At 59.8% G+C, this 22097-nt stretch overlaps 1 protein-coding gene across 1 annotated transcript; it reads right to left on the bottom strand.

Annotated features, from left to right (window-relative positions):
- Positions 1 to 380: 380 nt before the first annotated feature.
- Positions 381 to 22057, bottom strand: PCNXL3 (pecanex-like 3 (Drosophila)). The gene is made up of 35 exons (XM_011965187.1): positions 21367 to 22057; positions 20822 to 21009; positions 20488 to 20587; positions 20326 to 20365; positions 20129 to 20224; positions 18768 to 19895; positions 18178 to 18301; positions 17906 to 18084; positions 17409 to 17499; positions 16878 to 17013; positions 15472 to 15593; positions 14199 to 14352; positions 13882 to 13914; positions 13473 to 13644; positions 13258 to 13368; positions 12824 to 12915; positions 12560 to 12669; positions 12300 to 12405; positions 12066 to 12158; positions 11756 to 11906; positions 10761 to 10905; positions 10254 to 10431; positions 9148 to 9256; positions 8903 to 9032; positions 8436 to 8494; positions 8120 to 8335; positions 7253 to 7506; positions 3443 to 3673; positions 3158 to 3261; positions 2699 to 2846; positions 2370 to 2600; positions 2014 to 2288; positions 1510 to 1643; positions 1128 to 1426; positions 381 to 1051 (listed from the first exon to the last, which is right to left on the bottom strand). The coding sequence occupies exons 1-35, from the start codon at positions 21517 to 21519 to the stop codon at positions 851 to 853; spliced, it is 6093 nt and encodes a 2030-aa protein (XP_011820577.1). The 5' UTR covers positions 21520 to 22057; the 3' UTR covers positions 381 to 850.
- Between the last annotated feature and the right edge of the window lie 40 nt (positions 22058 to 22097).

The following is a 22097-nucleotide window of genomic DNA, read 5'->3' as shown; positions in this document are numbered from 1 at the left end:
GGCAACTGTTCCACTAGTGCGCTCTCATTTATTCATAAAACACCTTAGACAGGTGTCATCTCTTTACGCCTTGGAGCAACTGAGGTCCAGAGAAAGGCTTTTGCCAAGGACAAGCCTGATAAATGTAGGAGCCACCAGACCTGGAAGTCTCTGACCATATGGTGGGAAATGGCAGACACTATCCTTCAGATGAAGGCTTGAAAAGGGAGCAGTCCTGCAGGGAAGAGGACCCGGTTCTACCTGAACCCCACCTTGGTCTGCCCTTGATATCTACCAGACTTCAGCCTCACATCCTTCACCCCTCTGTGTGCTTGTCCATCCCAACGTGGCCACCCATACTATGATGTACCCATTCCCAGGTAGAAAAAGAAACTGCCAACCAAAATCAAAAATAGTGTTATTAATTCTGATGTCTCCGAAGCACAAAAAAAAAAAAAAAAAAAAAAAAAGAACCAAAAAAAAAAAGGAAATAAAGAAACCACCCTTCCCACACTTCAGGCCCCAGGTCCAGGCCAACGGGGCCACCCCTGCAGTCAGTGCAGGCCCAGGGGCTGAGGTGGTCCTGACCACGGGCTCCAAGAGGGACCAGCCCATGGTTTGGCTCTTAGGGTCTGGCTGGGAGGCTGACTGCCTCCATCTGGGGAGCCCAGGCCCTGGACTGGGGATGAGAGAGATCAGGGGTCAAGGTCAGAGGTCTGGGTCATTCAGTTTTGGTACTCTGGCCAAGGCAGCCAGAGGTCAGGGTTCAGACATGGAGGCCAAAGCCACTCAGTTCTGTGGTCCAGCAGAGAGGCAGCAGAGCAGGTCCGTTACTGAGTCCTAGGAGGAGATCCAGTGGGCGCCACGTAGCTCAGTACTGGTGTTCCAGCAGGGGCTGGGCAGCCGGGCTCTCACGCTCCTCGACAGGGGCAGGCCAGTCGCCCAGGGCACCCGTAGGTGTGCCACTCTCAGGGGCACTGCTGTCCAAGCAAGGAATGTCCTGGGCAGCTCTGGGGGGTGAGGCCTCAGTGCTGACATCCGGGCTGAGGCTGAGGCTGAGGTCTAGAGGCGCCTGGGGGAGGGGAGAGAGATTGGCAGATGAGCAGGCCTTAGCCTTCTGCGACCCAACCCTCCCACAGGTGCCTTACCTGAGATTTGGGGGTACCTCCTTTGGGGCTACCTGAGGCTGGCTCCCCATCAGATCCTCCTAGCCCCTTCCGGCCCCCCAGGCTCCACTTCCCACTGGGGCCCTCAGAACTGAGGAGACCAGGACCAGGGGGCCGTGAGGTCCGGGGACCCTCTGTGGGGGTAGGCGATGCAGGGGGTGGTCCAGGGAGCCGAGGGGGAGGCCACTGCAGCAGAGGTGGGGGCCGTCCATCACCAGAGCCACTCAGGGAGGGCCGCGGCCCCCAGCCAGGGCCTGGTGGGAGGGGTTGGTCACCATTGCCTGTAGGAGACAGATAAGACAGCAGAGACCTCAGCTGGGCTGTACTTCTCACCCACGGGTTCAGCCCAGCCTCGCCTGCTCACCTGCCGTGTTCTCAGGCGTGGGGTGTGCCATGGGAGGGTTATTGCTGAGGGAGGTCAGGCCACCGCCCCCGCTACAGTCTGAATCATCCACGTTCCCGCCACTATTGCAGCCGGCACCACAGCCCTTGTGAAGCCTGGGGGTGGGGAGGTAGAAAAGGGATCAGGAGGGACATGTCTGAGGCCAGAGTCCTCACAAGCATGAATCCTCAGCCCCAGGACAAGTCATCTAATACCTCTGAGCCCCAGGATCCTCCCCTCTAAGAAGCTGCCACCTACTTTGCAGAGTCTTTTGAGGGTGCGTTGTCAACAGTGCTTGACGGCTAAAGGCCACTGTTAGCTCTGGGGGTAAGGTGACATCTAGGAGGGGCAGGTCAGCTCTGGGAGGGGGTCATCTCTCGGGATTCAAGCCCTGGCTCCAGCACATCCTCCCTCTGAGACCCAGGAGGGAGGTACTGCACCTCAGCTTCCTCCCGTGCCACACGTCACCCCTTCCCGAGGCCTCACCTCTCCCAGCTGCGCAGGAGCCAGCGGGCAATGGCACCCAGGCTGATGGGGCCACCCCACAGCGCCCGTAGCTGGGGGTGGCTGCCAGCCAGCGAGGTGGTGAGAGGCGACACGTAGATGGGGTAGCCCAGCGGCTGGTCACAGGAGGAGTTGATCATGTTGCGAAGCGCCTGCTTGGCATTCTGGATGCTGCCACGCTCAGGGTTGCGGTTGCGCAGGAACACCAGCTCCTGCTGCTGCCCGGCCCACAGGCCGCGCACGCACTCCCGGTTCACCTGTGAGCCACATGCCAGGGTCAGGGGACTGGCCCAAGGGGTTTTGGGGGCAGGGCTTAGGGCAGGTGGGGCCGGCCCAACCTTGATGACTCGGAAGCTGAGGTGGCGCCGGTTGAGCATGATGATCTTGTACTCATCAGAGGCATCATCCAGGACGTGGCGCAGCGCCAGCAGGGAGGGCGTGTTGCTGAGGATGGCGCTGCGCCATGCCGGGTCACCCTCATGTGAGATGACCAGCCGCTCCTCGTTGGCCGCAATGGCATCGTATAGGGCTGCTGGCTCCTCATATTCATCTGGGGACGTGAAGTGGTCCTGGTAGGGAGGACAGGGGGACCGGGGTCAGTGGCCCCTGCCCTGGAGACAGGCTTCATTCCCCACCTGCCCATGCGCTGGGCACACCCCTCCCCCACCTGGTGAAGCTTGAGGGCCATGCGAACCCCAGGTGCCACAACGCGGTGAAGCAGGTCCATGTCGGCAAAGACCCACTCATCGCGTGGGGAGGTGATGCGAAAATCCCCCTTGAACAGGGCGTGCAGGCCGTAGAGGAAGGGCTCCAGGCTAAGTGAGAGGAAGAACAGGGAGGGGAAAGAGAGGGGTGTCGAAGACCCAGGGGTAAGGCTTCAGAGTGATCCAAGCAGAGGCCTTTCCTCACGCTGGGCCTCAGTTTCCCCATCTTGACAGGCCAATCTCTGCCCATGTCTCTCACAGAGCGCTGAGGAGCAGGCAAGGTCATGACCCGGAAGTGCCCTGCCCACAGGAGAAGAGGTACCCCAATAGGAAGGGCCACTGCAGCCAGAGACCACAGGGCTCTTCGTGGAAGAGGTGGGGTGGGGACGGCAGTAGGCCCAGTGGGACACCCGAGCACTCACCTTGCAGACATGCTGTGAGAGGCTGTCCCCAGGGCCCGGCGGCCCAGCACACATAGGCCAAAACACAGCGTGACCAGCGGGGAGTTCCAATCCTGGTCCACGGGCTGTGGCATAAGGACCCCCGTCCCAGAGCCCAGCTCAGACCTGGGACAGGGAACTTGGAGTGGGGGCTGGGGCCCAGGCCAAGGGAGGCTCAGAGTGAGAGGAAACCAAATAGGGAGAAGGGAGGCAGGGAAGCCCAGGTCCCACAGCCCCACGTGGCAGCCTCAGGTAGTGGAGCCTGACCTGGCTGCGCCGGGAGGCACAGTACTGGATCCACTCGAGGTGCACTGCGCAGAAGGAGGGCAGCGAGAGGCCAGACAGGCGGAGGTCATAGTCCTCATCCACACTCAGAGAGAAGGTGGGGTCCGAGTCGGCATAGCCGGGCGCCCGCACAGGCCTCAGGGCTGCCGCGATGCCCTCGTGGCTGAGCCACGCCTCCAGCTTTGGTGAGCGGCTCACGTAGTAGATGATGCTCTGGGAGAGGAGGGGCAGGCGTCAGGCCGGGGTCCCAGCCCTGGCCACTGGAGAAGAAAGCATGGAGGTTCAGAGGCTCTTCCCCAAGACTGAGCTGAAGTCTGCTTTCTGGGATGCCCCGCTCCTAAAGCCGTCTCAGCTCTCAAGAGCAACTAGGCAAGTTAGCTCCTTCCCCTAAGCCAGGGAGGAGGAGCAACAAAGTCACCAGGAAGCACCCACTTACAGAGTGGTAAGTCCTGTGCTGGAGCCAGCACTCACAGGAAGCATCTGCCTGCCTCTGACCAGAATATGCCGTTTATATGAGAAATATGAGGCTCAGACAGATGGCAGCCCCTGAGAACAAGATCATCATGCTCAACCTTTACCACCTCAGCTTCCAAGTCATCAAGGTGGGAATGGCCCCACCTGCCCTGAACCCTGTCCCCCACCCGCCTCGGGCCGGCCTCAACCCTGGGGTGAGGCCCTCAGGTGAACCTTCAGTGCCAGTGCAGCCTGTGGGCGGGGCAACAGCAGGGGCTGGTGTTCCTGCACAAACAGAACCCCGAGCGAAGGAGCATCCAAATGTCACATGGGCGGGGGGCGGGGAGCAAAGCGGGCAGGACAGACTGAACTGCAATCTGAACACCAGACCTTCCCCATCATGACATTGTGGGATCCAGATCTCGGGGCCGGAAGGGCAGGCTGTAGTATTGGGCCTACCTCAGAGCGCCTGGGTCACAGATCCCTTTAGGCAGCTGAAGCATGACAGACATCAGGCCTCGCCTCAGAAAGAAGCCACGGGCACACCTGGTACCCAAAGCTGGGGGCTCCTGGACCTCTTGTTAAAAGGCCCTGTTGGTTATAAGCAGGGGTTTGGGCAAATGTACAGGAGCTTTGAAAGGCAGGTAGCTGGCATGGCCAGGATGGATGGGCAGGTTAAGGCCGGCAGGGCAGCCAGTGAGGTGACAAAGATTCCATGTGCCACCCTGAGACGGAGATAATGGGGCAGGCCCTTTGCCAGGGCAGACCCGCTCCAGACTGACCTTCTTGCCCACAGCTTGCCTCTACAATCCAGCTTTTTACCAGAGCTGCTAAAAAGACCCAGAAAAGAAAAGCTTTGGTCAGGCAGGGTGGCTCACACCTGTAATCCCAGCACTTCGGGAGGCGGAGGTGGGAGGATCGCTTGAACCCAGGAGTTCAAGACCAGACTGGACAACATGGCGAAACCCCATCTCTACAAAAAATACAAACGTTAGCCAGACGTGATGGTGCACGCCTGTAGTCCCAGCTACCTGGGAGGTTGAGATGGGAGGATTGCTTGAACGTGGGAGGTGGACATTGCAGTGAGCCCAGATGGCGCCACTGCACTCCAGCCTGGACAACAGAATGAGACCTTGTTTCAACAAAAAAAAAAAGAAAGAAAGAAAAAAGAAAAGTTTCGAGTACAGGGGGAGGAGCTGGCCTGGCACATATCAGGTGCTCAGATGCTTGGTTAACCTTCACCAGTGCCATCCTTTTCTCTGACACACTCACAGTCATCTCGGGAGGAAACTGAAGACGGGGGCAATACTAGCAGCGGCTCCGCCTGCGAGCGCTCACTGCAAGCTGGGCTCTGCCCAAGGTGCTTTCCGGGAAGCACTGCCCGGACTCCGTGCAGCTTCAAGCCATGGTGCCTTTTCCGACTCTTGTGGTCTTTCCCAGCTGCAGAAGCAGGTCTGAGAGCCCAGTGACTCCCATGAGAAGGGCAAAGCTAACAGGAGGGGCTCTGCCCCGACTGGCCAACCTCGAAGGCTGGAAAGGACCTATCCCTGCAGCTGTGACACTTCCCCAAATGCACCAAGCTCTCCAGCACACCCGCCTCCCCCCGCCCCATCCCCGGCAGCCCTGACTTGTCCTTCCAAGTTTCACCCTCAGTCCACATCCTCAGCGGAGCCACCCCAGGTCCTCCAAGCATTTCCCCCAGACTCAAATTCTGCCCAGCCTTTGAGGCAGCCTTAGATGTGGCAAGTCAGCTTCCCCATGGGACAAGAGACCTGGCCGGGCGCATCTCAACCTGCTGGCCCTGGCCTGGCAGGCACAGCGGGGCAACCTGGGCAAGGGCACCTCTCTCAAGATGGGACCGGAAGGTAGACTGGGCCATCACCTCTGGGTGACCTGGGACTGGGAATATCCCTCTCTAGACACAGCCTCCTTCTTGATGAAAGGGGGGTGGTCTCACAAATCCTTGCCTAGGAGTGGCTGGGAGGGCAGAAGGATGACAAAGAAATGACAGCTCCTCTGATACGTGGTGTGGACAGGATGTCCTTTAGAGAAGGCCAGCCATCAGCGCGTGAAACTGCTGCAGAGAGAACCTAGGTGGCAGGTGGCAGGCTCACCTGGGCCCCAATAGGCCACCCCCCGAGCCCAACATAGGGAGTGCCAAGGCAGATCCTAAGAAGGCATGTGGGAGCCTGGACTGTGACCAGCAGGCCACCCCACTCCCAGTACTCTTATTCTGGGCACCACAAGCCTCAAATTTTCTTTTTTTCTTTTTTTTTTTTAGACAGTCTTGCTCTGTCGCCCAGGCTGGAGTGCAGTAGCACGATCTTGGCTCACTGCAACCTCTGCCTCCCAGGTTCAAGCGATTCTTCTGTCTCAGCCTCCTGAGTAGCTGGGATTACAGGCACCCACCATCACACACACCTAATTTTTTTGTATTTTTAGTAGAGATGGGGTTTCGCCACACTGGACAGGCTAGTCTCAAACTCTTGACCTCAAGAGATCCACCTGCCTCGGCCTCCCAAAGTGCTGAGATTACAGGCATGAGCCACCACGCCTGGGCAAGCCTCAACATTTCTGCCGTCTCAGAGAACTGCAATAACCCCCACTTCTCAAGGGGTAAGCTGAGGCACACAGGGAAGAAACATTCCAGGCTGATCAGAACCCCCATTCCAGGGCTCCTTATGCACCCCACATTGCCTCAGCAACTCCCACCATCCCCAAGAGGTAGCTCAAGATCCTCAGGCCTGGCTCAGAGCCCTCAGGCTGAGGCAGGAAAGCTCCGTGGCTCAGAGGGCTGGCCTGGGTTCAAAGCCTGGCTTGGCCACTTTCTTCAGATTCTGGAACCTCTGCAAGCCAACTTCCACATCTGTGAGACAGCAGGGCCCCTCTGAAAGAGTAGGGGGACTCTACCCAGCTCAGGAGAGATGTCCAGCATAGCGCCCACCTAAAGCAAATGCTACTGCTCAGGCAGCCGCTCCCATGACGATCATTAACGCGACAACTGCTAGCTCTACTACTGCTCTGTGCTGGGTGAGCTGGGGGCAGGGGGCAGGTGGCAGGTGGTTTCAAAGGCTGGCCTCTGCAACTGCCCACCTGCCCCATACTCACTGCCCAAAGCAAGCCTTCCTTGCCTGGGAACCTATCAGAGCCATATGGGCATAGAAGCCCCTGTAACCTGAGGTCTGGCAATGGCACCTCAGGGGACACTTAAACTCTGAGGCCTTGGCTTCCCTTGGACAAAACAGGTTCCCAACAACCCAGAAAGGGGTACTGGGGCCTCTGGTCAGCGAGCGCTCACCAGCAGGGGCCCTGCTGCCCGGCCGCGCCTGCCCGCCATACCTTGACGTAGTAGGTGATGAGGATCTTGCGGAGGTCGAAAACCTGCAGCATGGAGGCAGCGTTGTTGTCACTGATGCTATAGCCCTCCAGCACGTACTTGCTGGCTGTCACCTCCCAGGCCAGCCAGCGCTGCCCGAAGGCGGCATTGAAGGACAGGACCCGTGGCAGGTGGCCGGGTTCGCAGCAGCAACAGCCCTCGTCCTCCTCCACACCCTCGGTGATAGCCTCCACCTCACGCTGCTGGCAGTAAGTGCCTGTGGGGGAGGGGTGTGCAGTCAGGAGCCGCAAGAACAATCCCTACCTGCCCCGTCCTGGGAGAGTGACCAACATGGCATCAGAGGCCTGTTGCCATTCCCCCCCGGACGCCAGGGGAGTCAACCTTATTGGATGCCAACATTCACAAAGGAGCGCCTGCCTGTCCCCTTCCAACTCCCAGCATCCAAGGGCAGGGCAGGAGGGAGCAGGGACACTGGGTCTGGCCCCTCTGCACTCTTCGGGCATTCAACACACGTCTTCCTGAGAGGAAGGAGCTGGCTCGCTCATGGCGCCCAATCCGTGGGCCAAGCCTGAGACCACAGAGCAGGCTGGGCATGAGAACTCAGACCTCCAGGCCCAGGCCCTTACTGCAGTGACCTGTAGAGTCACTGGGACCTAAAGCTGGGGTAGGTACAGGGCTTGGCCAAGAGACCCTGCCACCTCATTGCTCAGACTGGGAAACGCGGCCCAGGGAGGAGGAGTGCCTTGCCCAAGGCCACCTGCCAGCCTGGGCAGAGCTGGACTAGACCTCACTCGCATGTGCTATTGAACACAGCTCCCATGTCAGGCCCGAGCCGTGCCTGCCCACCCGAGCCTGGTCCTGCGGCTCACCCCGGAACTCAAGGCCACGCAGCTGGAAGGTGACGAGGCCATTGCCAACCTCGATGAGGTGCACCAGGGCGTTGAGGTAGTCGGAGGCCAGGACGAAGCAGTCGCCAGGGCCGTAGTTGCCCCAGCGGCCCAGCGCCAGGTCCCCACACAGCGTGTGCTGCAGCGAACGCGCCAGGTGCTCGTAGAAGATGGAGTTGAGGTTGTTGTCATCAGCGCCTAGGACCCAGGACAGGCAAACGGACAACGTGACAAGTTAGCGAGGCTCCCTCCCCAGGGAGGCCCTGCCCTAAAGCTCCTTGGATGGCTGGGTACACACCAGGGTTCCGGTCCAGCTGTGTGACCAGGCGGGTGTTGGAATGATCCACACGTTTAGTGCTGTTCAGAGAGAGAGCAACAAGGCGGTTGGCCAAGAAGGTGAAGAGAGGATGCACCCTGCTCATGCTCTCCCTGTGCCACAAGGCCAACGCCATCCAGGACAGCCCCGTTATGCAGGCAGATGAGGAGACTGAGGCTCAGGGACATGAAGGGACTCACGCAGGACACACAGCCAGGAAGCAGGGAGGCTGGGCTCATCCCCAGACCCCACCATCCCCAAGCTGTGAGCCCGAGGCCTTAGCCTGGTGCAGGCTCTGCCCGCATCAGATCCACCACCTCAAGTGTCCCCACTGTGCCCAAGCCCTCCCATACCTGCTGTGGGCCCCTCTGTGGGTGGCCTTCAGCCTGGGCTCCACACCCCTCCCTTCCTGTCCTGCTGGGCGTGCTCCCGCCTCCTGTGAGACTCACTTGTAGTCACGCTCCCAGAACTTGAGGGGCCGCGCATAGGACATGATGAAGACGGCGCTGCCCAGCAGCGGGTTGAGAGGTGTGGAGAAGAGCCCCGAGAGCAGGGCCTGGACGAACAGCATGGCCGAGTCTGAGCTACAGTCAAGGAGGCAGCAGGCAACAGGACCTCCCAGCCCCCCACCACCCCCCACTGCCCCAGGCCACAGCCCTCCCTGCACAACCCCACCCAAACACAGGCCGGATGCGTGGCACGGCAAAGGGCTGGGCAAAGGCGTGGAAAGCCGAGCCCCAGGTGATCTGCCAGGGCGCGATGTAGGTCAGCACGAAACGCAGCTTGTACAGCAGGTCCCACAGCTGGCAGGGCCAACAGGGAGAAGAAAAAAGACATGCAGGGTCACTCATAGAAGCCTCTGGATGCCAGGCCCCATTCAGAGGCTTGGGTCATCCCACTGGGGCCAAGCTCAAGATCACTACCAGCCCTTGTGCTCTGGACATGGCTCAAGGCACCTGACACCATTAGCAACCCCTGCCTGAGCTCTAAGAGGGCAGTGGCCATTTAGTTCACACAAGTACCCTGTGAGCTTCTTATTCCTATTGCTGGCCCCATTTCACAGATGGGAAAGTTGAAGTTCAGAGAAGATACAGAAGGTAAATGACCTCCTCAGGTCATGCCACTAAGTCACTGGTGAGGCTGAAGCTGGACTATAGTACTGAAAGTCGAGGAGAGCCACAGGCCCTGCCCTCAGAGGGTACGCAGTGTGGATGCCCACCATCCTGGGCCAGGCCAGAAAACAAGAACAGAATGTTCACGTCAGGGAGAAAAAGGCTCAGGTCTGCCTTTTTCTCCAGTACAGGAGGCCTTTGGCCTCCAGTACAGTGCAGGAGAATGGTCCTTAGTTCAAAGAGCCCCCCAAGCCCTGGCAATGTCACAGCCAGCAGAGCACCTGTACACGCCAAGGCACTAGGAGCTTCCGAAACTCAGCTCTGACTGCTCTGGATCCAGGGTGGCAAAGGGGTGCAGAACTCAGAGGTTTGCATCCAGAGGGTAAGGCCAGGTCCTGATTACCCTAACCATTTCTGAGGAGGTGGTCGTGGGGACAGGCCTGGGTTCACATTCTGGCTGCCCGCCAATTCTCTGAAAACCTGAGGCAAGTCCCTCAACCTCCTTCAGCCTCAGCTTCCCCTCTGTGGAGGGTGGAAGTAACCCCTTCCTTGAGAAGCTGCTGCAAAGGCCCATGGCGCTGATAGAGTGGTGGCCACAGGCCCTCAGGAAATTCTCTTCCCACCCAGGCAGAAGTTGGCTCTGCTCCCATTGGGCAGCCTGGCGTCTGGGCCACAGCCACCAGCTCACCTTGCTGCAAAGCAGCGACATGAGGAAGTAGTCAAGCAGAAAGCCCTGGGAGAGGCGCGGGTAGTCGAAGTGGAAGAGCAGGACAGTGAAGGCCAACGTCAGGTACTGCTGCGGAGGGCAGCAGAAGGCTGAGCGCAGCAGCTTCAGCCCAGCCACGGTCATCAGCAGCGCCCGGCAGCTGTGGGTGAGGGGCAGGCATCAGGTGCTCGGTAGGGGACCAGGGGCAGTGGGTATAGGTGTCCCATCCCTTGCCTACTCTGGCCGGAGAGCAACCCCTGGCCTCTGCTCTGCTGGGCTGACCCCTGCTCTTTTGGACCCGTGACTCTTAGTCCCTTCTCTTCCAAAGGAAGTGGTGGGAACACATTTGCTTTTGAAGAGACAACACTTCTCCTGCTTTAGCTTGCTGAGCAACCTTAGACGTGACTCATTTCCTCTTAGGCCTCAGTTTCCCCATGGATCAAAAGGGAAAGTGGGTGATGGGATCGTTGAGGGTGGGGTGGTCCTCACTAGAGGCAGTACTTGTCCGGGTGGCTGACGACTGTGTGGGCATCCACCGTGAGGGCGTTGAGCACCACGGCTGGGTAGATGAGGTACTTCTCTACGCACTGCAGGCCAGCATACAGCTTCTCAAACCACATCACCTGGGCGGCACCTGTGTGCAGAGGCCAGGAATCAGTACCTGGCTTCCACACACCCACCTTCCCTGTGGAAGTCCTTCCCTAGGAGGGCAGGCTGTGCTGTCCTGAGTCCTCAGAGACTCTGGGGGGAGGGCTGATCTGTGGCAGCTCAGAGAGCAACGAGCCTCAGCAGGGAAAGGGCTCCACATGCCATTTAGCACATCGAGGCTTGCTTTATGGTGGGTGCTCTGCCCTGCTTTGCTGTCTGCAAAAACAAGGCCAATGATGAAATCGCAAACACCCACGTACAGCAGGCTGGCTAGGGCCTGATCGCACGGTGAGCCCGTGAGCTGGGCCCTTCTAAAGGGCAGATCCCTCGGTTCACGCTGGTTGTAGCCACAGACGGATGCTAGTCCGGGAGGCAGAATCTTCTGTCGTTTAAGAAAAACTCAAGAAACGTGGATCTTCATATCTCAGATCAAGATGCTAAAATACAGGCTCCAGGATTTTTTAAAAAATGTTACGCAGCCCAGTAAAAATGTGCTCCAGGCAGCTCTGGTCCATTGATGACCAGTGTTTAATTCTGGACAAGAGATCCCTTCAGGGCCTTGGGGTTCCAATTCTTCCGTCTCCTCACAGACAGCAAGGAGGGCAGGACCAGGGCAACGCAGGCAAGGGAAGGGCACAGCAGGGCACGGGGAGGAGAGTAGGTGGAGAGCGCAGCAGGGCAACACGGACACAGAGGGCAGGGAGGGTGCAGAAAGGGTAGTGTGGGCAGTGAGTGCCCCCTGCTGGCACTCCTGAGCTGAGAGGACCACAGCTCTCACCAGCCAGGCTGCAGCCTGAACCACTGCCCAGGCCTGACCATCAGGGGCGGGAACTCACCACGCACTTCATACTGGCTGTACTCCAGCGGCTTCAGCACGGGCTGTGACAGGCAGAACCAGGGCAGCTGTTTGCGGAGTTGTGGCAGCAAGTAATGTGTGAAGAAGCCCACGGCCCCAGCCAGTGCGTACAACACGAAACCCAGCACCGACTGCAGGAGGGAGAGGCCAGAGGCTCAGCCGACGGGAGCAGACCAAGGGGCCACAGAGGGCCACCTGGCACAAGCCGGGGAGGGGCTGCCCAGGGTGCTCAGATCGAGCAGGCTCCCACCAAGACAGTGAGAGGCAGCAGCGGCCCATGCCACACAAACCTTCAGGGCAATAAAGACGGTGCTGGCACTGATGGCGAAGGTGAGCACGGCGATAACCACACACATCACCAGGTCGGAGTGCAAGACCTCACGCTGCAGGGCCAGGAGAGACATTCAGCTGCCCGGCCAGGAGAGACACTCAGCTGCCCAGCAGCCCAGGTTGGACATGCCCCTCCCAGTACCCCCAGAACTTGTCACCACCTCCCCACAGAACCCCACCCCCCGCCCCCTCACCACTGACTGGCGCATCTTGTCCGGCAAGGGGTCCGGGGGTTCGGCCCGGGCTGTCTCCAAGCTGCGCTCCTCCAGCTCAGGGAAGAGCTTGCTCCGGATCAGAGACCTGGGGGTGAGGAAGAGTCAGGAGGAGGACGCCCCTTCTTCCCTGGCCCCAGTCACAGGCACATGCACAGACCACAAACCCCTACTGTGCAGACACAAACACACGACCCGGAGTACACACACCAGCGCGAGCACAGGCGCGTGCGGGAACCCACCAGAGCACGGTGGGGTCGCTGCTCTGCCGGCTCAGGTGGTAGGACAGCGCCACCAGGAGGCCACAGAAGACTGAGAAGAGGACAGGGACGTGCTGCTCTGGCCACGGAGTCTGGGGAGAGAATCCATGCTGGTCAGGGGAGGTGAGGTAAGCATGGAGTCCGGGCTGCCCCCATGTGAGAAGCCACTGCTGAGCCCAGTTCACAGCCCCGCCCCAACCATCCCTACACACTGCAGCATGCCCCCACCTCGAAAGCCACCCCTACCTTGATGGCCCCAAGGCAGAAGCCGTAGAGCAGGGCAGCGGCCAGCAGGCTGCGGGAGAGGCTGAAGACTGCCGTGAGCGGGCTGGTGGCGGCTGTGCGGAAGGGAGAAGTACAGCCCAGCTCTCACCTGCAGGTACCCACCTCAACCCTAGCCCCACTTCCCCTCAACTCCCAGAGGCTGGCCTCCCTGGAACGGCACCCCCAGTCCATTGTTCTCTGTTGCTCCAAGCCCCAAGGGGCCTTCAGAGCTTCCAAGATTCTCAGATTTAAACCACTTGCCTGGGGAGGGAAGGAGAGAGGAGAGGGCAGAAACCCTGAGTCTGCAGTACAGATGCGGAAGAAGGTTCCGCAAGGGTGGAGCCAAGGACCCAATCGGAGGGCCCTCCGGGGCCTCCGCACAGACCCCACCCCGGAGCCACCTGTGGGCATCATACCTGTGCCCCCGAAGCCGTGCATATCTATTTGCTCCAGCAGGTACATGAGGCAGGTGTTCACCTGGGGCAGGAGGCCCAGGAGGAAGACGAAGGGGAAGCACAGGGTGAACACTGGTAGGGAGGGGACACGAAGGCCCGGTCAGCCTGCTGGCTTCCCGTGGCCCACCCTCGGGGACTCACCCTCCTGGGCCACCTCATCCCTGCCCCAGCCTCACCAGTGGCCACGTCTCGGGCACAGAAGAAGAAGGAGGCGGAGAAAAGCGTGAGGCCATAGAGGGAGACAGGTGGGAAGGGCTGAGCTGAGCCCAGGGCGTCCAGCAGCCAGATGAGCAGACAGCAGATGCAGAAGTAGACAGGCCGGCTGTACGCGATCACCCAGTTGTGGCCCTGAGGGGTCAGCGCATGAGGAGCTGGGTCTCCCCCACTGGCCACGCCTCTGGCACATGCACACACTCAAGGGCCCCAGGCCTGGCCCTGGGTCCAAGCTGGAGAGCCTGGCCAGGTGGGGGCGATGGAGGTGAGGGACGAGGGACCCCCAGCCCTCCATGCCCTACCCTCCTCCCCACCTGGTCTCAGCCCCTCCCGGGGCCTCCTGGCCAGAGGCGCTGCTCCATGGGTACTCACGTGCATGGGGGATGCCGCATCAGGCTGGACGCTCTGGAAGAGACAGGGCTACGTTGGCAACTAGAGCCGATGCCCACGGGATGGTCAGAGGCCCCGGACCTGTTCAGCTCCACCACTAGGCAGTTATGAGTGACCAGGTCAGGCCCCCGAACTGTCCTGGCCTCAGTTTTCTTGCTTGTAAAAGAGCTGGCCGGCTCTAGGGAATCTTAGGCAAATTATCTACCTTTTAGCTTATACCCCTTAAAACTGAAGTGGTGGGAAGGGCAATCTCGGGGAAGAGCTGGGTGCGGAGGGAAACACAGGGAGCCCAGCCTGACCTTCAGCAGGGAGTACTGGCAGGAGGCGATGACCAGGCAGAACTGGAAGACCCAGATGTCGGTGAAGAAGCCCTTGAGCAGCAGCAGGTAGCCCAGGAAGGCCACAAGGCTGCTCAGGCCCACGCCGAAGATGTTCTCCAGCACTCCCCGCGTCCTGCAGGGACAGCCAAATCAGGGCATGCCCGTCCGGCCTCACCTTCCAGTGGGGCAGTGGGGGAGATGGACCTTGCCCTAAAGGCCCAGCTCTGGGACCCTGCCTATGCCAGATCCTTGTACTCTGACGACGCAAACACCTATAACTTTGAGGATGCGGCCTGGAAGCACCTGTTTCAGAGACCATTGTATTGCTCTCTCCTTCCCAATCTTTGCCCACTCTGGACATCGAGGGCTGAGAGCTCAGGGTGCCATCACTCCTGGGATTCCCCCATCCCCAGCTGAGGCTGAGTTAACTGCACGCGGCTACATCGTGCATGCTATCTCGGGCGTGCAACGCTATGCACATGGGACCAGCACCCAGTCGCTGTACCTAGAGAAACCCAAATGGATGGGAAGCCACATGGACTCTAGGCCCAAGTTCTCTACAATGGGCAAGTCATCTGACTTCTCTATCAGATTTTCTGGGACTCGGTGTCCCCTCTGAGAAATGGGAAAGGTGAGATAACTGGTCTGTGAGCTTTTCTAGGTTACAGCACTCGATTTTCAAATCAACAGAAGCTAATACAAAAAAGTGAATAGGACAGCTGGGAGTGGGGTCTCACGCCTATAATCCCAGCACTTTGGGAGACAGACGCACGTGGATCACGAGGTCAGGAGATTGAGACCATCCTGGCTAACACTGTGAAACCCCACCTCTACTTTAAAAAAAAAAAAAAAAATTTAGCCAGGCATGGTGGTGGGTGCCTGTAGTCCCAGCTACTTGGGAGGCTAAGGCAGGAGAATGGCGTGAATCCGGGAGGCGGAGCTTGCAGTGAGCCAAGGTCATGCCACTGCATTCCAGCCTGGGCAATAGAGAGAGACTCCGTCTCAAAAAAAAAGGTTTTTTTAGCAGGACTTTGGAATAGACAGATTTAATACAGCACCACCCACTTGACCACCCCTTTACACCACAAATGAACCATAGGAACCACCACTACAGACTCCAGTCAACAACACGCCCTCAGCTTCCCCCAAGTCAGGCTCTCTGCTGCCTGCCTTCCTCCACAGGTAGAGAGTCTGGGGAGCCAAGGTCCAGGGGCTTTCCAAGAATTGGGGGCCAAGGCCGCAGCACACTCACCGGTCCAGCAGAGCCAGCAGGGCAAGCCGCTCGTAGCGCACAGAGGTCCAGCGGCCAGGGAGAAGCCAGTACTTATAGCTATGCTGGGCCCGGGGTGGCGCTTCCTCCATCAGCGTCTGCTCCTGGGATTCGTGCAGGGAGTCCTGGTCCAGCAGGTCAAACTGCAGTCCCCACAGCCGCGGTCGTCAGCCCCGCCACCCCACACACCGTCTACTGTTACCTCCCTTCAGCACACCAGCCTGGCTGACCATTTCCATCAGCACATAAAGGCCCCCATCTAGCGGCCCCAGACTCCACCCGAACCCTTCATCCCAAAGGGCTCCTCCTCTCTCCAGGTTTCCAGGATGTGGCCCGATGGCTGCAGGGGCTGCCTAGAGTCACCAGTTCCCACGCCTGTCTTCCCCAGTCAGGCAGACTCTCCCACCTCTTCTGAAGCTCAAGGAAACCCACTTGTCCTTTGGGACCTGGCACAAATGCTACCCTCCTCCCAGACAGGGCCTGTCACTGTCACTCTGACTACCCCATCCAAGAGTGCATACAGAGCTCAGCCTTGAGGACAGGCCTAGGTGCCAACGCCAGCCCTGAGGCCCTGGGCACATGACTTGACCTTTCTCATTTGTTGTATCCTTCACTCAACAAGCACTTGTGGGGCCCCAGCTATGGGCCCGGCCCTGCACTGGGCTCCAAGGATAAAACAGAGAGCCAGAGGCGCACAGCCCTTCCCTCTGGAGGCGGCCGCCGGCCACGATTCCACTTGACATGGTTACGGGGAAGAAATGAACCAGAAGGGAACAGATGGGAGCTTCTGGGGGCTGCTCAATCTATCTGTGGCCTTGAGGGTCAGGGGCCGGGCACGCTTTCATAATCATTTTTTAAACTCTGCGATGGTGTCTTATGCATTCTTAGCACTTCTGGTGTTAATAGATTAAGCACATAAATTTACTGTCCAAATTGTGATGTTCTTAAGAGCAACAGAGAACACTGTTTATGACTATACTGAGACAAGAAATATTAACAAAGAGCACTCCAGCATCCACATGTGCACAGTGCACGCAGGGCAGCAGAGTCACCACGGGGTCCCTGTTTGCCAACAAAACACCGCCACTTCCACAAGTATCATCATTAACACCCATAGCCCCTGTTTACCGTGGGCCCCTCCAGAGTTAGGAATATACTCCAGAGGTATTCATAGAATAAACAAATAATTGACTTCTCCAGCTATTCAGACTCAGAGCCTCTGCCAGCATCAAAGGTCAGGACAGACAGAGTAGGGACCCTGGAGCCCTCACTCAGCACAGCCCATTCCTCCTGGGGCACCTGGGCAAGCTCTCTATACAGGCCAGACTCAGTGATCTGCCCACCCCATCATGCCCCACTGGCACGGCCCTTCCCCGGCCGCTCCTCACCTCCGGGATCTCCAGGGGCACCCGGCGCACCTGCATGCCCTGCAGAACCACAGGCCTCGGCTGCAGCAGGTTCAGGCCGCCTGTGGCCTCAGGGACATCAGCTGAGTGAAAGCTGGAGGAATGTGAGTGTCGGTCCCTGTGAGAACAGCAGCCATCAGGATCCCATGATAGGCAAGCCCTGGGGCTGGGTGGGGTCAAAGTCAAGGCCAGGCACGTGGGGCAGTCTGTGCCGAGACCAACCAGGACCCAAGGGACAAAAGTGCTGGGGTCAGGTGGCAGAAGTGCCCCCCTCCCAGGCCCTGGCCCGAGTGTTGAGGCTGTGCCCTGAGCTTCCTAGAAACTTCCTGCCTGGAGTGTCATGGAGCCAGGGACCCGAGGAGGTCTGTCCTTTGCTGCTCCCCATCCTCCCCCTGCAGGTCTGAGCTGCCTCTACCAACCCAGCAGGAAGAGAGCTAACTCCAGGCTCAGGGAACTGCCCAGAGATGCAGGCCACCAAGACAATGGCCTGGGAGGCCAGGCTTGGGAACTCACCAGACTCCATTAGCTGCCTGCTCCCCTTGCTGCCCTACAGGGTTCTCGTAGCCGCCTCCAGCCAGACCAAAGGTGTAGGAACGCCGCACACCTGGGGCAGGGTATGGGAGATGATGCAGCGTGGCAGAGACAGGAGCACCAAGGCCCGGCTCATGTGGGCACCAGACCCATCAAATGAGGCAGAACCCTATGCTGTGTCCTCTGAGAGGGCAGCCCAGCCTCTGGACAGGAAAGGGCCTCCAGGTCAAGAGCCTGGGCGCAGCAATCACCTGCCCTGGCCTTAGATCTCCCCTGTACTGCAGGCTGAGCCTCCATTTCCTCATCATCAGAGAAAAAGATGACAGAGACACCGTGCCTCAGAGAGGCTGCAAGGATGATGTCTGGCAGAATTAGCAGAGTACCTGCCACAGGGCTGAGGAAGCACCACTGCTGGGAGGACTCAGGTTGTTGGGGGAGGGCGGGGAGGCACCGGGCCAACGGGCTTGGGGAAGGCTCACCGCTCTCATCGTAGAAATAGTGCACAGCACCCTCAGAGGTGTCATCAAAGGTGCAGGCCTCATGCACATTGGCACCGGCCCGGGTGAGCAACAGTGAAGAGGCGAAATGCAGCGCAGAGGGCAGCGTCAGCGCCCGGGAGTGAGAGGCAGCCCGGCCCCGCTGAGCCTCCTGCAGGCTGCTGGAGAGGGTCAGCCCCAGGTCAGCGCCAGTTAGAGCTCGTGGGCCCTCCCCGGCCCCTGGTGCCCCTCAGCCCAGCCGGCAGGGTGCTCACCTGGGAGGCGAGCCCATGACAGAGGCTGGAGGGGTGGGGTTGCTGCCTGCATTGTGGCGTCTCCGAATGGCCTGGGTCCGCCTCACACTGCTTGAGCGGTCCCGCCTGCCAGTCTCCTCAGCTGCTGCCCAGAGAGAGGTCCCCAAGCGTAAGTGACAGATGCTCAGACAGGGCTGGGGGAGTAAGGCTGGAGATGGTGCTCCGCCAGGAAGCTAAAAGCCTGGTACAACCACGTCCCAGCTCTGGGGCCCAGCCAGGTCACATAGCCCCTTGCTCAGTTTTCTTACTTGCAAACAAGGATGACACTGATCTGCCCTGTCCCACCCCACTGGTGGTGGGAGGATAAGTGTGGATGATGAGAGTCCTCAGGGGACAAAGACTCAGGTGCTAACCAAGGATGCGAAGGCAGGTGGCTGAACCCATGTCTACGAGATTTGGCAGACAATGTCAATCATCACCAGGCCCACATCCATCTGCTGCCTACGACAGAGGCTGAGCTGACACTGACCAGGTCCACTCTTACCTGCCCTTTGCCCAAACCCAAGCCCGTAACTTACGTCCCCCAGCCCGCCTCTAGAGCCAGTACTCACCTCCCCCAACGGCACCTTCCTCCTGCAGCTCCCCCCGCCAGCCGGGCTGGTTGGCAGCAGGTCCCCTTCGGGCCTCAGCAGGCAGCACAGCAGGCTCACCAGCAGCCTGCTCCACCCCAACCTGGGCCTCCAGCTCGGCCTTGGAGCCAGCCAGTGGGGGCCTCAGAACATCACCCCCAGCCCCATCCATGCTCAGCACTCGGGCATGTGTTTTAGCGCTGGCGGTACTAGGCGTCCGCTGGGTCCCATATGGCCGCTTGGGGGGCACAGCAGTTCCCTCCTCAGCCCCATGGGGGGCCCTCCGCTTCCGGGGTCCCCCTGCTGCACCCCGGGAGCTCTCAGGGGAGTAGCAGGAAGTAGAAGAGGAGCTGTCAGTACTGTAGCGGCGCTGCGATCGGAGGCTGGAGGCCGGACTCAGTTCACTGCCCTCGCTGGTGTCTTCATCCTCAAAGAAAGCCCCACCTTCAAGCAGGGGCCGTCGAGGAGCACGGCCAGGTGGAGAGTGTCTTCGCAGGGGTGGCTGCTGTTTGCTAGGCCGTAGCAGGGCCAAGTCCTTGGGCCGCACAACCAGGAGCGGCTCAGCCAGGCCCGGTGGTGTCCCTGCTCCAATGACCGTGTCAAAGGAACGCAGCGTGTCATCTGAGGGGACTCCGGCGTCTGGCGAGGCGGGCAGCTCAGCCTCAGAGGGTGGGTCTGTGTCGCTGCCCTCAGGGGCTGGCCCCCCTGGGGGGCTGTCCAGATGGGTGGAGTTGGTCTTCTCACTCTTGAAGCTGCTCAATGTCTCCCTATCAGTGCCGCTGAAACAAGAGTCTGAGGAGCCCGCTTTCTGGGGCGTGGGCTCCCCTGAGCCCCGCCGGTCAAGGGGCTGATAGCCACCTGCCCCTCTGCGATGCTCCCGTCGACTGCTGGTCCTCACCAGGGCCCGGTCAGGCCGGGTCAGGGTCAGGAAGCTCTTGCTCAGCTCCTGGCTGAGGCTCCCCTTCAGGAGGGGGCTCATGGGAGTGTCAGCCATGCTGCTCCCACTCCAGGGCGCTCCATCTCCAGCCAGAGGAGAAGGCTCTGAAGAGTCTGTACTGGGAAGAGAGGGGTCTGGGACAGCCCCTGGAGGCGTCTGGGGAAGGTCTCCAACTGCCAGAAGAATGGGAGACAGAAAATGAGAAAAAGGGTTTTCTGCAAAAGGAACTGGTGGTAAGGGGGCTCTTATGCCCTGTACTTTTCCTGAGAGCCCAGCCACAGCAGCACACTGGGGAGGTCCCACAGAGGAATACAGAGGAGACCCAGGATGGAGCCAAAGTTGAGGGGATTCAATGACAAAACAGCTGGTCTAGCCCACAAGCCTCAGCCCCATAAGGCCCACGCACTCAGTTTCTCCTGCGAGCTGAGCTTCAGCATCTCTCGGTCGGCAGAGGTCACGATCACATTGTTGCTGCCCTGCTCCCGCACCAGCTCCTTGATGTCTGCAACCACGGCCCCAGAGGTGTCAGCAGGACCCCCTGGCACAGCATGCCAGCCCCTGTTCCACAGCACTATGCTCCAACCCTAAAGAGCAGCCACCTACCTCTCAGGGGCCCAGAGTCCTCCATTCGGGGCAGCAGCTCCTGAGTAGACAGAGAGAGGCGTGAAGGAGCAAACAAGGCAAGAAGTAGGCTCAGGACGCACCCACAGTAGGGACTGGCTCGCGGAGGAACAGCAGGACAAGCTGAAGTCCAGGCCCACTCACCGAGACCTGGTTGAAGCCAAACACAGAGTGCTGGGAGCTGCAGCGCACTGGGGGTGTGGAACTGACTTTCCGGAACACTGTCATCTCCACTCCAGGGTCCCTGGCAGCGAAAAAGAACAGCAGCTTTGAGCTAACCTCTCCTCTGTGTATGCTACTTCCATCTTTGTCACTGCTTCTTCTTCAGAAGTCACTTTACAATTCCTGGGCTAACACAAGACAAGTGTTCACATTCACTCAGAGAGCCAATGTTCCCTAAGTCCCTACTCCACCCTGCAAGGTTCAGGCCCAGGCACCAAAACCCCTCAATCCCCAGCACAGTCCCTACCCCACCCACCTGGGCGGATTGCTGTCCCCCTGGGCAGGCTCTTCCTCCAGCTCCCCCATGGTAGAGCTGCGCTTCTCCACGATCTCGCCCTGGTCAAACATGGCATGCAGCCGATAGTTGACGGTCTTGATGGCAGCAAAGATGACAGCCACCACGAGGCAGTACACGCCGGCCACCATCAAGCTGGGAGGCAGGACCTGAGAATGAAAGTAAACCAGGTCTCTTTTCACAAAGCCTTGCCACTACAGGACGTAGCTGCCATCGTCGTCATAGCTAGGATTCACAGACTCACTAGAAAACTTCATCATCTCTGCATACAACCACTACACAGCCCTCGGCAAGGAGCTCTGTCTTCTGTTTAGCTGGATAAGATTAAGTGTGGGGTTCAAGGTCACTCGATCCAAGAAAGGTAGACTTTGGCCTCTTCCACGCAGACCCAAACTCTGCAGTGATTCCTCTCTCTCCACGTCCCAGAGCCCAGGGCACGGCCCCGAATCCCTGCCAGGCTGCCCTCCCTCTCCCGGCTGGAGTTACAGGTGGCCGTGGCGTCTCACCATGTACAGCAAGAAGGGAAAGATGAGCAGGAAGATCCAGACATAGAGGTGGAAGCAGTTGGAGAAGGTGCTCTGGTGCGGGTCGAAGAACCAACCGCCGGTGAGCGAGGCCCACACCCCCTGGCGCAGGATCTGCAACACCTGCGACCCCATGGCCCCGCCGCTGCTGCGCGCGCCCCACTCCCGGGACCCTCATGGGGGCGGCCCCCGGCCCATGCCCCGTCTGGCGCCTGAGGGCCCCGGGGCCTGGCCTCACGCTCACGCCATGGCCTCCCCCAGCGGGGGAGGGGGGCTCGGCCGCGCGAGGGTGCGGGCAGGGGGCGGGGCCGACCAGGACAGTCAGCGGTGCAAGGCCCAGACGCGGGGGTGGGGCTGCATCAGGGGCGGGGTCCGCGTCCCCACTCGTGGCCCAGAATTGCTCCGAGGGGCCGAGCCGTCAGGCAGGCGCGGGGCACGGGCCGGGCACCCGTCGGCGGCATCCAGAGGTGGGCGTGGGGTGGATGCTCCCGGGGTGCAGGCGACAGCTCTCTAGTCTCCGGACCAGGGAGAACCCCAGGATCTGGGGTCCACTTCCGGGGTCGCAGGTCACTCGCTTGGGGCTCCGCGCTCGCCCGGCTTCTGCCGGTGCCGGCCTAAGGAGGAGGCCGGAAGAAGGAGCCGCGAGCCGCCAGCCTGCAGTGGCGCATGCGCCCAACGGTTCCAATTGGGACCCGGAAAAGGAAAACTTGACG

The sequence above is a fragment of the Mandrillus leucophaeus genome, unplaced genomic scaffold, assembly GCF_000951045.1.
Source record: "Mandrillus leucophaeus isolate KB7577 unplaced genomic scaffold, Mleu.le_1.0 Scaffold718, whole genome shotgun sequence".
Classification (NCBI taxonomy): Eukaryota; Metazoa; Chordata; class Mammalia; order Primates; family Cercopithecidae; genus Mandrillus; species Mandrillus leucophaeus.
This window is presented reverse-complemented; position numbering and strand designations above follow the sequence as displayed.